The following is an 18,057-nucleotide window of genomic DNA, read 5'->3' on the forward strand; positions in this document are numbered from 1 at the left end:
ACTCTGGGACCCAGTAGGCCTGACTTCCAGACATATTTTAGGTCTGTGATATCCAGTATGGCATCCACTAGCCACATGTGCTGTAATTATAAAATGCATGCCATTTTCAGACTTAGTAAGAAAAAAGGTGTAAAATAACTTACTAATAATTTTTTAATATTGATTTAATCTTGAAATGATAACATTTTGGATATATCAGTTTCAATAGACTATATTATGGAATTTAATTTTACCTCTTTCTTTTTACTATTCTCAATGGGGCTACTAGAAAATTGAAAATTACATTTGTATTAAACTTCTGTTGGACAGTGCTGATCGCGAACATTAAACAATCCCAGTGGATGTTTCTTAGTGTTCAATAATGATATTTTTAAGGTTAATTTGTCATTTATATCCAAATGTTCATTCTCCTTAAAAAGAATTCAGGCACCTCGATTTTTTTTAATGGCTTTTTAAATAATAATTTCTTAGTTCATTTTTCATGCCAACTTTCATGAGATTCATAGTATCATTGTATGTTGTTTTTGTGAACAAGAAAATGTTTACTGCAATGGGCTTTTTGAGAGCTAATTTTCATTACAGAATAATTACTTACATTTTTTAATGAAAATAAGACATCTAGACATTTATCTTTAGTCAGTTTTATACTATTTCAGTGTATATTGCTATACTTATTTTTAGAACAGTGTGTAATTTTCAGTTTTTCTTGTCATTGTTTTGATTTTTTTCTATGGAGACTACTAAAGAGATTTCTGAATGAAAAGGAGTTTTCCAGAAGCTTTCTATTTTTGCTTATATGTTTCTTCCCCAGAGCAATTATATTCCATAATTAGAGCTTCTGTGATTCTTTCTTTTGTTTTTTTGCATAGGAAATTGGCAATGGAAAACGGTTCTGTCTTTCATGGTTACTTTATCACTCTTGTCTCTTGAAGTAGGTTTCATAACTTTGGTTTCTAGAATGTTTGTTTTTGTGATTAATTTCCATAGAAATACTAATCTAGGTTAATAAAAAAAAAATTAGAGGTTACTGGATGGTAAATTAATAATTCCATTGATTCTACTGTATGGCTGAATAAAGCCACCATTCTTCCAAAACCATTTACAGAAGGTCATTTTCTAATCCAGTTCTCTCTTCAGGCACTACAGACACCACCTCCAACAACACAGCGACTGTGATTTCCACAGCACCTCCAGCCTCCTCAGCAGTTACATCCCCCTCTCTGAGTCCCTCCCCTTCTGCCTCAGCCTCCATCTCTGAGGCATCCAGTGCCAGTGAGACCAGCACAACCCAGACCACCTCCACTCCTTTGTCCTCCCCTCTTGGGACCAGCCAGGTGATGGTGACAGCATCAGGCTTGCAAACAGCAGCAGCTGCCGCCCTCCAGGGAGCTGCACAGTTGCCAGCAAATGCCAGTCTTGCTGCCATGGCTGCTGCTGCAGGACTAAACCCAGGCCTGATGGCACCCTCACAGTTCGCGGCTGGGTAAGGAGCTCTCTCATCTCCTTCACATCTGAGAAACAACTAGGAGATCATCCCTGGAGTTATTCATAGGGGAGACTTTCCATCACTATCTTTTTTTTTTTTTTTTTTTTTTTTTTTTTTTTTTTTTTTTGAAGGAATTGAGGAAACTTTAAAAATTTTTTTTATTTATTTTTATTTTTTATTTATTTTTATTGGAACGTAGTTGATTGTACATATCTGTGGGGTACAGCATTGACTATCAGTACTTATGTGCAGTATGTGATGTTCAAATCAGTATAATTGGTGTAGTCACCATTATGCAGTGTGATCGATTTTCATGGCCCTTTACCAATCACCATCTTAAATGAAAAAAAAAAATCTGTTTAGAGCAATAATCTCTTTGAAATAGACTGCTCTGTAGTCATGCAAAGAATTTGATTATAGTTGAACTCAAGTTTCTTAACATCCTGAAAAGGGATGTAGTCATACCTTTACTTCCAGATGAAGACCCAGCACGCCAGGTGACTAAGACCTCAGAGATGGGGCCGAGAAGGAAGCCCAGAATTCCTCACTGCTATTCATATGCTCTCGCCGTTAAACTCTCTCAACTGGCTGCTTTCTGATTCTCAAACAGAAATAAGAGATGTAGTCATGAGATTTCATATATAATTATATATATTAAATATACAGTGTATATACTAAATACATATATTGCCTCAGTAATTTTATATAATTATTGTCAAGCACCTTATAAGAATTTCCTTGTAAATATATCCTTTTCTCTGGGGTTCTTTCTTTTGTTTTGGAAAAAAGAGAAGTAATTCAAAGCAGAGTCAAAATCGTTGAAAAAGTTTTATGTTCCACGCGGATCATAACCTCGTTTGTACAAGTAAGCATCAAGGAAAGCAGTAACGCAGAAGCGCTAACCAAACCATATAAGAGTATAGGGAAAATAACAAATATTTATGTACCTCCCCAGCTGAATTTTCCTTTTTCTTATCCTTTTGGATGTGTTGTCAAACTGACAGATGTGTCTGTATGGTAATAAAGTGACCCTTCTTTTGGACTTGCAGAGGTGCCTTACTCAGTCTCAATCCAGGGACCCTGGGCGGTGCTCTCAGCCCAGCTCTTATGAGCAACAGTACACTGGCAACTATTCAAGGTCAGTAGAACCTTTTCGCGCGCACGTGTGTGTGTGTGTGTGTGTTCGTGTGTGTGTGTGTGTGTGTGTGTGTGTGTGTTCATTCAGTGGAAGAAGCCTGCTTTCCTAGAAGTGAAGATAATAGGGAAAGATAGTCGAGTGCTGACTGACTTGCTCTTGAGAATCAAGGAAATGTCCTTGTAGAAAGCTTTTTGTAGGAAAAGTATGTAGTTGTTTATGAGTAAGAACAAGAAATATACTTAGTTTGGTATATTGTAAGAAGTCAGGACTTTTATGCTGACATTTATCTTCTTATGTGAATAGACTTGGAGGCAGATTTCCCCCTCCTGGTATATTTATACAGGCATTCATGTAAAACCTATATCCAGGCCAGGTTGACCAAGTAAGATTCAGCAATCCCTATCCCTACCCTTAAGAGAGTCATATATGGGAAAGTCCTATAATGAATTAACACTGGGGCACATCAGGCAGACTTCAAGTGTACTTATAATTCTTATTATGCTCTGCCCTTTTTATGTTCCCCTCAGTGTAGAGCATATATTCTTTTGGATTATAATGTCTCTTTTCCAAGCCCGTTTGGGTCTCTTTCAGCCTTTTAGCATGTTATCCAGGGCAATATTGATTCCATATAGTAAAGGTTTGCCTTGTTTAGCATCTAAGCTTTGGGTCAGAAGATGCTTGATGTTATGTGACTCAGGGAAACAATTTGAAAGACATCACTATGTTAATTAGAGAATATTTTTTTCTTAAAATAGTTTGTGCTTAAACACGAATTTTGGGGCCCAAAAATAAGCTGTTAGCTGCCTTCAGATAAGATCAGTGTTTCATGGCTCATATCTCTAACAAGTGTACAGAATGTTAATTACAGGCAAAACCAAATCATGGCATAGGTTACCTTACATTATATTGTCTTTGATTGACTAAATCATAACCCGAATTGATGGTTAGATCTATAAAGCTTTTGTTACACAAGGATTTCTTTCTGGAATAAGATTTGTGATAAATCACATTTTCTCCTGCATCAGGGAGAATCTTTGGGACGTGGGGATTCTTCTACAAAGGCAAAATGCTTTCCCCAGGACATGACTGACTGTAGATTAGACACTGTCTGGGAAGATCTAGAACTGGTTTATGGTCCACAGCCTAGAATGTCAGAAAACTTCAAGCTGCACCAAGACTCACTCTTCTGTACTATTTGTATGATTATGTCCAAAGTCAGGGGTGTTCCCTCAGCTATTTATTATGTAAGAAATCAACCAAGTTTTTAATGCCATTAGAAAAACCCTCAAAGCTGCAGGTGGAGGTAAAGTTATATGGGAGGGGAGATTTGGGGGTGTTGTCAGGCAACAGGATATTAAATGAGAGTCCCAGTTATTTTAAATAAATTTTGATGATGTCTTCTGTGGAGAAGCAACAGCATCATAGAAAAATTTTCACCCCTTAAAGCAAGTCTTAGCCTTAGATCATCCACTGAGGGCCACCTACATCATTATGTCTTTGGTTTCCTCCTGCAGTAGACTCATCAATCTCCCTTGCACGAGTCATAGAAATCAAATGTTTTGCCTCAGGAAGTGAACAATTAATCAGATCTTTTTCTTTATTTGGTGATATATGATTATTTGAGAACTAAAGCCTCCTCAAAAGACAGTTTTCATCTTGTATATCATGCTGTAAAGTGTTTGCTCAAATTTATCAATAATGCCAGCTGGTTTGATAAAAGCTAAATATGTTTTTAATGCTCTAATTGTTTTAGTTTGTCTTTTGAATGGAGGTAGTTTAAAATTAGCAATCTTCATTAAAGACAAAATTATTAATTTAACAGATATTTCTAGGTAAATGAAATATACTTGAGATTTCAAGATAGAAATGTGACTCTTTGATTCATTTTGTTCTTATTAGCTCTTCTCTAACCTACCCTGTTCATGCTTGTTAAATTAGATTTTTTAGTTCTTTAAGATCTTCAAAATGACAGTCGTTTTTCAATATCTGTGGGAAATTGGTTCCAGGACCTACCCCCCATGGATACCAAAATCCATGAATGCTCAAGTCCATGATATAAAATGGGGAGTATTTATATATTACCTATGCACATCCTCCCAAGTACTTTAAGTCATCTCTAGATTACTCATAATACCTAATACAGTGTAAATACTATATAGATCATTCTTATACTGTATTGGTTTTTAATTTGCATTATTTTTTATTTTTGTTTTTATTGTTTTTTTGGTATTTTTTATCTGAGGTTGATTGAATCCACAGATGTGGAAACCATGGATATGGAGGGTTGACTGTATAAATAAACTTTAATTGGTGTCAATATAGCACTGTGACTGAGAAAGAAAAAATCAGTGAAGGTCTGTACTATTTTCTGCTGGCTGAGTTGTAGGAAAACTCAGAAGACTTGTTGTGTTATTTGGCTTCTCCTTGATGATGTTAACATTCTCCTTTCTGCCTGTTTTTGGGGTTTTTGTCTGTAGCTCTTGCTTCTGGTGGCTCTCTTCCAATAACATCACTGGATGCAACTGGGAACCTGGTATTTGCCAATGCAGGAGGAGCCCCGAACATCGTGACTGCCCCTCTGTTCCTGAACCCTCAGAACCTCTCTCTGCTCACCAGCAACCCAGTTAGCTTGGTTTCTGCTGCCGCAGCCTCCGCAGGGAACTCTGCACCTGTAGCCAGCCTTCACGCCACCTCCACCTCAGCTGAGTCCATCCAGAACTCTCTCTTCACAGTGGCCTCTGCCAGCGGGGCTGCTTCCACCACCACCACCGCCTCCAAGGCACAGTGAACTGGGCAGAGCTGGGCTGCCACTAGCCTTTTTCACTGTGCAGTGTGATTGGGCTGCCAGCCAGGTTAATAAACTGAAATATGTGATTGGCTTCCTCTCGCCGTGTTGTGAGGGCAAGGGAGAGAAGAAAAAACACATACCAGAAAAAAAAAAAAAAAGGATGGAAGCGGGACAACATTTGCCTAATTTTGTAATAAAACACTGTCTTTTCAGGATTGCTTCATGGATTGGAGAACTTTCTAACCAAAAATTAAACAAACAAAAAAAAACACACAAAAAAACAGAAACAAAAATCAAAAACAAACAAAAAAAAGTGAAAGGACTACTTACCATTTCCAGCAGTCATGATGACAAGTTAAGGTGGGTTACCAAATTCCAATATAGGAAGGGGATTTCTTGTTTATCTAAATTTCTTTTTTTCTTAAAAAAAATCATTTTTATAGGTCTGTTGTACAGGCCATTAAGTCATAACAAGGTGTTTATAATCATATCAATTGTGTTGGGGTTCCTTTCTTAACTGGTACAATTTAGGCAGGCCTGTATTACTGTATCTCTATTATTATTGTTGTTGTTATTGTTTTTATATATATATATATATATAGTTTGGACATGTTTATCTCTTGCTCCTGGATCCTATTTCAGTGAGCTCCCACACTGTGGGGAGGGAGGGTTTGAGGGTAAGGGGAGACTTATGTTCTTAACTATGGGGAATGTTCTTGCTGGTTTCCTTATCCTTGATGACTCTTACAGAGGTGCTAGAAAATTATTTTCTTTTGCCACTTATGCAAGAGCTTGGTGCAGAAGCTGAAGACTGTGTGTGCAAACACTCCCACTCCACACACGTCCCCTCCCCCCATCAGGTGGTGCCTTTGGAGCACTTTTGTGTAGGAAGGAATTCCTGCTGAACTGTAGCTCTCACTCACCCCCAAATCATTGAATGACCCTGAGGCCCAGATCCCGTGCTGTAACAATGCTGCTTTCTGCTACTTTGAGTGGGAACAGTTGTACATGTACAGGGCAGGATTTGGTTCCGAAGAGCAAAGACTACTGCAGACACCTGACTTGGTGGTTCTCTTGATTTCTTATCTTCTGAAAAATGCTCCTACTGTTGGTGTGTTTGTTTGCTTGTTTTTTTCCATTTTATGGAAGTTTTTCATCCAAACCTCCTTTAGCTAACTTGACAAAGAACAAATTGACCTATTGAAATTGAGAAACTTTTCCTTTCTTTTATTTTCTGAAGGAATTTTACTAGAATGTTTTCCATCGGTTACATATCCAAAAGAAGTATGATGAGAAGAGTCTAAGGTTACCACCTTTTTCTCTGGAGAGCCGCAAACTTCCTTTCCACTGGGTGGCTTATCAATTCCTCCAACCCTGAGATTCTCCTTGGTTCTCTGACTAAAGGAGGTACTTTTAGCCAGCCGTAGGATCTGTAGAACCTTTGAAGAAGGGCGTTGAGCAAGAACTTTGTACACACCTCAAGTATCTCCTTGGTTTGTTTGTGATGCTCCTGCTAGGTAGGTTTGAATGGCAATACACATCTCTTTATTCAATGTAGAAAGTAATTAGCTCCTGTAACTGTTTTCAGGGTGTTTCTAGACTATGTAAATGAGCCCACTGAAAAGGAAGAGCTTGTGAAAGGGGATGAAGAGAAATGAGGATAACTTGGAGATTAAATTCCCCCTTTTGTCAAAGTCCTATTATTATGCTATCTGTACCAAAAAATTTCCCAAAAGACTGGATCACTGCAATGCAGTTCATCTAAGTTCCCCTTCTTAATTGGAGTTAAGGTTCCCATTTGGTGTCTGAGTGGTGGCTTAAGTGTCCAGTGGTCTCAAGACTGCACTTTTCCCCCCTTTCAAACTGGGGGTTGAGAGAGCGCTTACAGGTGATTTTTGTTCCGATTGCTTTGCTTGTGTCCAGGAGAGAGCTTGGATTCTGTGTATTTGTGTCTCTCTCCACCATTTTTTAAAAAAACAGTAACACAGACACAATGTGTACTTTTGTTTGTGATTCAAGTGGGAGACAGTTAACATTAATATTAAAAGATCAGAAATGTTTTAGTCCCCTTTAAAATTTTTCTTTAGTTCTTTCTGTCTTGTTTTTTCACAAAGTATTTAATTGCCACTCCTAAATTTCCTCCTCGTACCCTTCACCTTCCCTAAAATTCCTCCAAAATCAGTGAACTGCAAGCAGGGAAACTAATAGATGTCCATCCACCATTTTTGTGTGGTGTGTGTTGTTTTGTTTTGTTTTTAATGTTTTTTAATTTTTTTTAACTAAGCTTGAACCAAAGTCAATTTTTAGCAAGCTGCTGTACTAATGGACTAGTTTATAACGTGCAGTTCAGACACATTGAGGAGATAGAAGCTACTGACAATTTCTTTTTCATTTGTCTTTATTAATTTTATATAAAAGTTGCTGCTTGTTTTTTAATCTTTTATGTTGATAAATTGTTATATCCTCTGGGCAGACATTAACTTGATTTTTAACTAGTTTATTTAGGTTGGTGTGTAAATAGAATGGCAGTGTCAGTTACTAATTTCTCTCCTCTCCATCTGCTTTTTCTCTGTTGTAGTTAAACTTAATCTTTTATCCTGATGACATCTCTAACTTCAGTCTGTGCAAATAATTTTAGGTCTATCAGTGATACTGTAGCTGCCCATAGTAATGAGTTCCCCCCTTGGGAGTAGTGAAAGTTAGGAGGAAGGATTCAGGGAGGGAAATGCTGATACCCACTATACTGGATTAGAGGTTATAGCATTAATTTCCCAAAATGGCTACCAAAGGAAGTGTTGAGTCCCAAGGGACTCAAGCCCAATGGAAGGGCAAGGAAAGGCTGTTTTGTTTTGTTTTTCTATGTGGTTAAAAAAAATGATCCCTTTCCCAAATAAAATTCACCAACAGACAGACTTTACTATTAAAGAAGATACTAAGCTTTAAATGTCAGTACAATGGTCTTTTATTCCCTCCCTGTCTGTATTCTCTAGTCAATTTGGAAGAAGGGGATTCTGTCTTTTTTTGTGCGTGGATCACTTGATGAGGGTAGACCTTAAACCAATATAAAAGTCTGTGTTTAAAAGAAGAAATGAATCTTTAGACAATGATAATTTTTAGAAATTTTTTCTCTTTTTTCACTGATTTAAAAATAAGTTGTGAAATGAAAGGTACATTTATACATGTACACATGAAACACTAATATAGCCTGTCTGGTGGGTCTTTAGTTGAAAATCAACTTCCAATCAGCATCCCTAGATATTCTACTGATTATATTGCTTCATGAACACATTTGTCCTTTTTTACTTCACATAATCTTTTTTTTATCATCTCAAGAAATGCTTTTTGAATTGAATGAATTATCTCCTAAGCTAAGGTACTGAGGCTTAACTTTTAGCCACCTTATATGGGAGAGTCTGGAAACTGAAGGAGGCATTTGACCAAAAAGAGGTGTGTGGTAGACTTTTTGCATTTAGATGAGGAAAAGCCAGTTAGGTCATCACAATTCATTCTATCATTCTTTTTAACTCCTTAATGTTTATGCAAGTTTTATTTCATCCCTGAATTTGGTTAACACATATTAAGCCAAAGACTAATTCTAAATGCATTTTTAGTGATACTATATTTGCCCATGGTAATGGGCCCTCCCTAGGGAGTGGTGAATGTAATTGAATCCTGCTTATCATAAGCGGTGCAATTTGGTCATGAACTTCATTTATACCCTGTGTAAATCTGAAGGACAGAGCAGAAGGACCTAAAAAAGGGCTTCTCACAGGAACAATGTTATTGTTCTAAGAAGTAAGTTGAGTGCTATATTAGTTTAAATGTTTCTGAAGTTCTGTAGGCAGCTTTTTAGAATTAAGAAAAAAATTGTATTTATACATTAACTGATAATACACACTTCCTTTTATTTATTATCAGAAAGGTCAATACCATCCCAATTTACTCAGCTTGTTACTCAAGAAATGGAACCAAAGGAATCAAACTTTCATTTTGTGTAAGACCATACCTATTTATACTTTATGGTAGCATTATTAGAAATTAACAATCTTTTTTTTTTCTTGAAATAAGGGAAAACAAAATTAATTAAAAGATTTTTAGAGAGATCAGCTTGCCAATTTCTTCTCCATCGCTCATTTATTGTTGAGAAAAAAAGCACAGTTATACCTCTTTCTAATGTCATTTTGTCCCATTACCCTTCATTTATTAGGGAAGATAGGGGAAATCTTGTCTATATTATCCAGAAGCACAGATATTTGCTCGACATGATGTTTAAATTCTGCCCAATCTTTAACATTAAATTTTCTATTTAACTTGCTGGAAAAGCCAGATACATTCACAATATAGGAAATTCATGTCAATTTTTAATGTTATAAATCCTGATGGAAAACATCACAGTTGTAAACACTTGGCTTACAGAGGAAATTCTCTGTAGTTCATAGCCTAAAGTTGTTCCCAAGCCATGTCATCCTCACAAAACTTTCTTGACCAAGAAAAAAGTAAGATCGTTGAGATAGGAAGACAGAGGAGAAGGCTCTTTTTTTTTTGTTTCTCCCCAAGAAAGGAAACGTGATGCCAGGGAGAAGTTGGTGGACCTGACCATAGGGTGTGGCAGGGACCTCATGCTGGCAGTCTGCTTTGCCTCCGCCTCTGCGGACTCGCGCCCCCCCCCCCCCCCCCAGACCAGTCTGCACTTTGAGAACCCTCAGTTCAAGAAGGGCCTCAACAGTTCGTTAGGAGAGTTTGGTCAAATACTTTCTCATTAAATTAGCATCTAAATTTGACAAATTTAAGGTTTGTTTATTCTTCAAACCCTGTTTGTTAGAACTGAAAATGTTACAAGATGACCGATAACTACTGGGAGAAAAAGACTAAAGACCTAAAATTTAAAATTATCCGAAAGGGCAAGAATTGGTGGGTTGCTTTACTCCTAACTATTATGAGTTCACTTTTGTGTGTGTGTGTGAAAAGCATTTAACGTGTGACACTGTTCATGTCATCATAGTCCCTTCATATTTTGAAGTCATTTTCAGTTTTATAACATTTTGAGGATGACAGTATATAAAATGGTAAATCTTAGCATTTACCTTCACTTTTGGGAAGGAAAAAATTATTCTTTGCCATTCCTCCAAGAAGAATAATTAAGACCAGCTATTATATAAGGTTTCATGGACGGTGCACACAACACAAATGTAAACTTGGACAGGAGTAGGGTAAATTTCCATTATCAAAAAGGCTGATAGGAATTCTATTCTGCTTCATCCTTTCCTTAATCTAAAGAGATTAAATGGGACACCCCTGAGATTTCTAGTAATGTGTTTGAAAGGAGTCCACCCAGAAGGACAGAGAATATGTTTTTTTCTCAGAGTTGTACATTTTGTACCTGGTTCCCTATATAGTTTGTGAACTGTTGTTTTCTTCTGACCATCCTTGTTCACGAAGTAGTTCCTTGTTTTGGCTCTTCTATTGTTGGCCTTTGTTAAAAGCAGTAAATTTGAGTGAATCTCATGTTGATTCCGTAATATGGACCTCCCTTCCTCTTTTCCTTTTCTTCTTTTTCTCTTTGAATAGTGGTACCTTAATCTGTGAGGATAATGCTCTCGTGGGTAACAGCTAGCTTCTGGCACCTTCATAAAATACCTCAGCATAGTTTAGTATTGTTGCAAAACTGGTTTTAAACTAAAAACCAAATAAATAAATAAACTTTATAAATAGTGGAAATAATTCTAGCTGTAGCATTTAGTTGAATTAATGTTTATTATGATTGATAAACATGATTAATGCTGTATGTATTTGGGATCCTGTTTATAGGTTACAATTTATAGGGTTAGGGAGGGTTGGGTTGGGGGAAGAGGAGAAGTTGATTATATTAGAAGGAAAACGTTCATGTGTGTTTAGTTGTTTTTCCTTATATCTGTCTTGCCAAAGGAAACTTGATTTTCCCTATGATTGGGTTTGGGATTTGTTGGCCTTTCTGTGGTCTGATCGGCAGCACAGCGTGTGGTGCATGCAGGTAACATATAAGGTATCCAGTAGGTTCAGGGTCCCTAAGGGTGCATTTATATCCCTTTCTGTGGCTGCCCATGCCCCCCAGTCCCTGCCAGCCTCTCCTAATGATTCATTACCTCTGTACATAGCAAAAGCTTAGGCAAAGGATGGATGTGTGAATGTCTGGGTGTGCGGTTGAGAAATAGAGGCAGAAATAGACATGCACCAATTAATTTGGATAGGAATGGAGAGGTGAGTGATTGGTATATCTTAATCTAGGAAAATTAAAGTTAAACATGTTCTTGTTGTCCTCTGTCAAGTTACTGAATGTTGTGTTAGCACAACATTTTAAAACCTTACTTTCTTTTCTCATACCAAGACTAGTTTTGTCTAGACTAAAAACACAACAGAAGAAAAACCAAATCAAGAAGTTGAATACTTCCTTGCCTCACATGTATGATAAGGTGTGACCTTTAAGGATTGGTTGGTGGGATCTAGGAGAATATTGTTCTTGATGGGAATGTGAATGAGAAATGTTACCAGTTTAGGAAAAATTGAGACCTTTCTGCGCATACTCTTTGAGACAAATTTTTGGCTCCCTGAGTTCAGATGTAGACTATATCTCCAAAAAGGCTATTTTTTTAGATAAATGATCCATCTCACAGAACTTACGTGGGATTTGGTTTGGATACCAAAGACACTGCTATGTCATTGCTTACCTTATGTTTTCAATACAGGCAGAGGGAATAGGAGCAAAAAGCTGAAATTTGGGAAAGCTTACTTTGTCTCTCTCCTTCCCTTTCCTTATCCCTTCCCCACTTTTTGAAGGAAGTTTTGTTGATTATCCTGGCTTTGGAAAAGAGATTTGTTTTGTTTTGCTATGCTGGCTGTGTAAAGATGGATAGAGTGGCTCAGTGTAGCAGTGATGTTCTTGGAATTGCTGAAAATTTGGGGAAGGCAAAAGATGAGGTAGAATTCTTTTCTTTATTTCCCTGTATCTAATACTTATACATAGAATGAATACAGCCTGTTTGAGTTCAGACACTAGATGTGCTATCTCTGTTCTGTCTCTTGTAAAGAATAAGCATTTTCAAGAGCAGGATTACATGGAAAACCAAAAGATCTTCCCCTACTCTTCTTTAGAGCTGTTTTATTCCAAAATGTTTTTTATATATGAGCTCCAGGGAGTTGAGTATTTCATTGTTTTGGTACTTTATTGATATTTTGTGTATTATCGATAGCATACAGAAAGGGAGAAAGGGAAAAGAAATATATTGCTCTTTTAATAGTCCAAAAAATGATCAGGTTGCAGAACTTTATGAAAGCTTTACTAATAATCTTATTGTCCTGACATTATGTGAAAGTGGTATTAATATTATGTGACTTTTCAAAGTGCTAGGTCGGTTTATAAGTAGGTAATAGGGATATTGAAGATAAGAGCACTTGAAACAAAAATTATAGGCAGACAAGGTGTGCATGATGGAGTACCACACTGAGCACAGAAGTGAAGCTCCCTGGGGCTGGGAGGGAAGATGTGGTTTATGATTCTTTCTGTGTTCTTGAATCTGCCCATTCTGCACAGGGCTCCACCACCCAGTGCCACCTTCTAGTTCAAACCCAGGACACTGTCAAAAAGTTAAGACCCCAAAACTAATTTACTGTAAAAAAAAAAAAAAAAAAAGTTGAGATCTGCTGCAAAGTTTTCTCATGTTTTCTTTATTTACTTGTTCATCACCAAGTTGACCACAACCTCACAAAAGCAGCTTAATGCTTCTTTCATAAATTGGCAGTGGCATTGAGTTCTCACACATTATATTCCAAAGTCTGCAGGCAGACAGCTGGATACAATGCTGTTTAAAAAATGAAACTTCCAAACACTTACTTCCTTAAAATTGGGAACTCTTTAATGAAAACAGACAGAGCCAAGTAGAGAAAAGACTTTGTGCTCCCACCCAGGCCTAACTGTCTCAAGGTCTGAAAAATATAGGAAGAAAGGAGATGTACTTTCAGAAGCTAAAATGACAGTGTCTGTTAGGAAAGGCTGCAGCTGTAGGCGGATGGGGGGGCACCATGTCTTTGGTTCCATTCCTTCTAAGAGTAGAGTGGACTAATGCCAGCCTGGTTGAGTTTAAAACTGGAAACAGTTGGAGAAAAGAAAAGGGAGGGAGCATAAGTCTTTGCAGCCATGTTATGACACTGGCTTTCAGCAACATAAATGGTGTGTCTCCCAAAGATCAGGTTGCGGGAGGGAAAGACTGACTTCTCCCAGCTTCTGACTTCTACTTGCGTGGGCATGTGTGCACTACTCGGTCCACAGGAGGTCTCCCTCTGTGAAGACACGCCCTCTCCCATATTCACCCTTCCTTCCACCCCCTCATCTGTGGTAGTAGCAAAGGCTAGGTGAGCAAGTGTGGGATTTTCTACCCACCACAGGTCCAGGAGCTGTTGTATACCTCATTTCTGACTCGTGACTGAGTAAGTTGCTTTAACTGTCTCTCAACCCTACAGAGTTGCCAAGTCTGCCCTCCCTCCTCTCAGTGATGTTGAACTCTGGCCTATAGCATCACGGGACCTGTAGCCTGGGGTGGGACCCCCTAAAGCCTCTGAATGTCGCCGCGTAAAAGCTACTGCAAACTGAGGGCAAATTGCAATCTTCTATTTCTTTTTGTTGCAAGGGGTCTTCACAGGTCTCTTAACATCTGCTTCCCCCACCATCCTGCCTTTAGGGGCTGGCCAGTTGTCGGCACCCCCAGCCCACCCCACCCCGTATTTCTGACTGCTGGCCTCACATCAACATCTCTACTTGCCTTTTCCCTGGTCGGGTAGAGGTCATCCCCTTCCACTCTGAGGCCTCAGGGTTCTGTTTATTTTCAGGACTTTGGGTAGAAGGGAAGACACCAAAGGCTCCTCTAAGCTGACTGCTGCATACACATTTCACTTTTTTTCCTTTGACATGACCAAAAAAGAAATCCAAATATTTAAGTTTATTATTATTATTAATATTATTATTATTTGACAATCTTATATCCAGTGGGCTCTCTAGAAGCTGCATCCCCAGCCCTTTTACCTTTTCTTTGAATGTAGTTCCCAACCTTCAACTCCCACCCCCAGTGTTGAAAAAAAGCTTAGCCAGGTCATAATACTGCTGCTATACGCCAGGGGAGGGTGGTTTCTTTGTTTTGTTTTGTTTTGTTTTTTAAATTTCCAGCCAAAACCAAAGATTTCTTAATGATTGTATAAACTCAAAACAAACAAAAAAACCAAAGAAAAGGGAAGTCTTCAGCATCAGTCCAGTCTGTGGCGTCCTGGCGCTTAAAGAGTGGGGCCAGGGGCAGGTGGGGGGACCTCTGACCGGCTCAGAAAGGGTAGGCAAGCTGGTTTCCACATTCCGGGGTTTTGCGCAGGTGCGTGCTCGGTAGCTTTGGCCCTTGCCAACTTGTGAGCATGCCACGGAACAAATTGGCATTTTAGGTTTTCCAAAACAAAAGACAAAACCTATCACCACCATAATCCATACTATAACAACCATGGTCACCATGGGGACTTAGCAGGGGGACTAAGGCGGGTGGGAGCTGCTGCTGACCAGCCCATGGACTCCACAGAGTGGGGGGTAGTTGAAGACACTGGCGCAAGATTGGCTGCTCTGCTGGGTGCTTGAACCTCTAAGGGCTGGGTGAATACACGCTGAGGTGCCCTTCTGAGCCTTTTTTCTCTTTTCCTTTACTGGAACTGCTTGGAAGCGGCTGTCCTGTTTGTGAGAAAACATGCAGAAAGATTATCAAGATTATCATTTCTCATTGTAGTTTTGTTTCCTTTTTGCAGCACCACTGTGCAACTATGCATCGTATTTCACAACCTTTTGTGCTAGGTAGATGCCTGTGACTTTTTAACTTGGGGGTGGGGGGATTGCAAATGAAGGAACTTTTTACATGGATCTTTTTAATCTCAGTTGATTGGGGGAGGGGGTATTTGGTTCTAGGGTCATACAAGCTCTATCCCAAAGCAAAATCCAAATGTTAATAATATTAGCCTGATGCAGATACCAAAGATAATTTCTTTCCTGCAGAACCTTAGACTTGTGTATTAAGTACGATTACCCAGCACTTGCATTAGTCTAACCTCAGTAATTCCAAAGCTTAGATGTATATTTTGGTATATTTCTGGGATATTAAAAAATGTCGTTTAACTTGTTTGTTTCAGTGTATGCTCTTAAAGTCATAGCATGAAAATAATTGAACTGTCCTATTCTTAGTAGTTTGAAATAATAGTATTTTTGTATGTTTTGGGTGTGTGTCCGTATGTATTAACATACCAGTTTTCACTGCCTAGGTGTTCATAATAAAAAAGAAAATGAAAAAGTTCTGAGTGTACATAATATCCAATGATAATCTTCCACCAGGTGTCAATTTGGATTGCATATTTGCTGATTACTGTTCCCAACCGGGATTTGTTTTGTTTTAAAGAGACAGTGATCGTGTTTTTCTAAAGATGTTTTCTTTCTGTCTTTAAATATCTTAACTCCCCCACCTTTTCTTTTCTTCTTCTTCTTCTTTTTTTAAAAATATGATTCAGGGGTGTTTTTCCACTGTTGTCAAGGGAGGGACACAAGGGGAATTGGCCCTTGGCCTTCCCAAAACTTTTTGTTTTATGTACTTTAAAATGTGAGTTTGAGTTCTTCTTTGTGGAAACTTAAAATGTGGTGTAAATGACTCTTTCCAAAATTGTCCAGCAGCTTTAATGAGGCAGTGACAATTCCTAAGTAGTTTATTGGGAGTCCTTTTACATTTCTCCTTAGGTAACTTTGCAATCTGGGTGGCTATTGTGTAGCCTCACTGTCCCAGAGTGCCTGTTTAGCCATTTCCCCTCATAGGAATGTTTTATAAGAATCAGCTGATAACTTGGAGTGCTGGACCTTGTTATCTGTGCCCCTGGGAAACACATGTTTTCTTGGTTTTGAAAACCTGAAACATAAGCAACTTTACATTTTGGGGAATTAGCTGATACCTCCTGAGTCCTGAGGAGGTGGTGGGGAATATGAGCGGTGCTGTCTCTTTAAAAGTGCCCTTTATGTGATTCCCCCTCCTGGGGCTGCCTGCAGGGGCTGTAGGCTTGGGAGAGATTGTATAGGTGACAGTGAATCAGAATGAAATGGTAGATTTTGTGTAGATGCATTTGTCTGCTGTAATTTTTTATATATATATTAAACTTACTGTAACTGTACAGTTCATTTCTGTTGTAAAACATCATTAAACCATTTTCCAAGTGTTTTCACATTGTTTGAGTTTCTCTGGAGTTGCTTTTTTGGTATTCTGGATGCTTCACACATACATTCTCACAGACTGCTTGTTTAAGCCTTCCAAATTATCTTTTCCAGCAGGTCCTTAGGAACCCCAGAATCACTGTAAGCACATTGCTTCCTCTCCCACCCCACACAGGCTTCCTCCTGTGCCCCTTGATGATCTGTGGCCGCTGCATTTCTCCCTCCCAAGACCCTCAATGTGGTTTAGTGGGACCTTGAGTTGAGTAGCAGTAGTCTCCTTCAGACCTGAGAGCTTTGTGTGATCAAACACGCAGACCCTTGATTGATCCTGCAAAAGAACTCTTCAAAGTTCTCATCTCACTGTGTATTTGATTGCAGAACTGGAATTGAACTCGTCTTTTCCAAGTTTATTGTTTAAACTGCCATGCCCCTGTAGCATTTCATGCAAAGTCCTGAACATTCATTCTTTGGGGGGATCCTCTGAAGGAAGCTAATCCTGAACTTGGCATCTGGTTCTTCTGTTTGAGGGTGCACAATTTAGCTTCCTCTGACTTATTATACTACTTAACATTTAGTGTCAATACAATTTGTTGGTTTCATAAAAAGGAAAATTTGAATCTTAAAATGAATTTCCCATAGAGAGCAACTTCAGCTTGTTGAAGAACTTTGGGAAGTATCCCTGTCTATCACGTGCTGACATTCTATGTCTGTTGTCCTTGAATTAGAAGCTGGAGGGAGCCATGTCTCAAAATGTGCTTGCTGTCTTGTAAAGGTACCAAATTGGGAAGACAAATATTGGGTTCTCTTCTCTGCTCCTACGTCAAAGAACTTCTCATTTTTTCCCATTCCATCCCTTACATTTATAGCTTGCATTGAAGTTTGTGAAGGTACTTTCTTAAAATAATTTCAAATTTTTAACACAAATCTTGTTTGGTAGAGGCATTCTCGCTAACATGAGAAAGACTTTAGCAAGCAAAACCCATTTATCACATCCTAAGGAATGAGGATAAGCTGCTGATTAGACTCTCTCACCCTTTAGTCCCTTTTTAAAAGGTTGTTATATCATAACCCTCTTTCAGGGGTATATACGAAGCTGAATTACCTGTGGGAGGATGTGAATAATATCTACCCTTCCTCTTTTCTCTTTGGAGAGCTGTTTCTCTCTCCAAAGACTAGGGGTTAAAGTTATAGGACATCTGTATTTAGGACTGTTATGGGTTGTTGACCAACAACTGAAATGTCCAGCACCAAGCCACCAAAACACATCACCTGTTATTCATGAACAGAATGAGGCCTACAGCTAAACAGCTGGCCAAATGGCAAGGCTTAAAATCACCTATGGAGTTGCCCTCTTAGCTAAGTTGGTCATCTGCCCTTTATTCCCTGTCAAGCCTGGCTTT

At 38.5% G+C, this 18,057-nt stretch overlaps 1 protein-coding gene across 2 annotated transcripts in view; it reads left to right on the forward strand.

Annotated features, from left to right (window-relative positions):
• The window catches only part of POU2F1 (POU class 2 homeobox 1), a 174,279-nt gene extending 165,812 nt beyond the window's left edge, over nucleotides 1-8,467 (forward strand). For both annotated transcript variants that reach the window (XM_063104270.1, XM_063104269.1), the window contains exons 14-16: nucleotides 1,138-1,483; nucleotides 2,536-2,624; nucleotides 5,102-8,467. In XM_063104270.1, the coding sequence (XP_062960340.1) occupies nucleotides 1,138-1,483; nucleotides 2,536-2,624; nucleotides 5,102-5,412 (746 nt within the window). In that variant the 3' untranslated portion in view covers nucleotides 5,413-8,467. The remainder of the gene's footprint in view (nucleotides 1-1,137; nucleotides 1,484-2,535; nucleotides 2,625-5,101) is intronic.
• Nucleotides 8,468-18,057: the final 9,590 nt, after the last annotated feature.

This window comes from Cynocephalus volans, chromosome 8 (genome assembly GCF_027409185.1).
Source record: "Cynocephalus volans isolate mCynVol1 chromosome 8, mCynVol1.pri, whole genome shotgun sequence".
Lineage (NCBI taxonomy): Eukaryota > Metazoa > Chordata > Mammalia > Dermoptera > Cynocephalidae > Cynocephalus > Cynocephalus volans.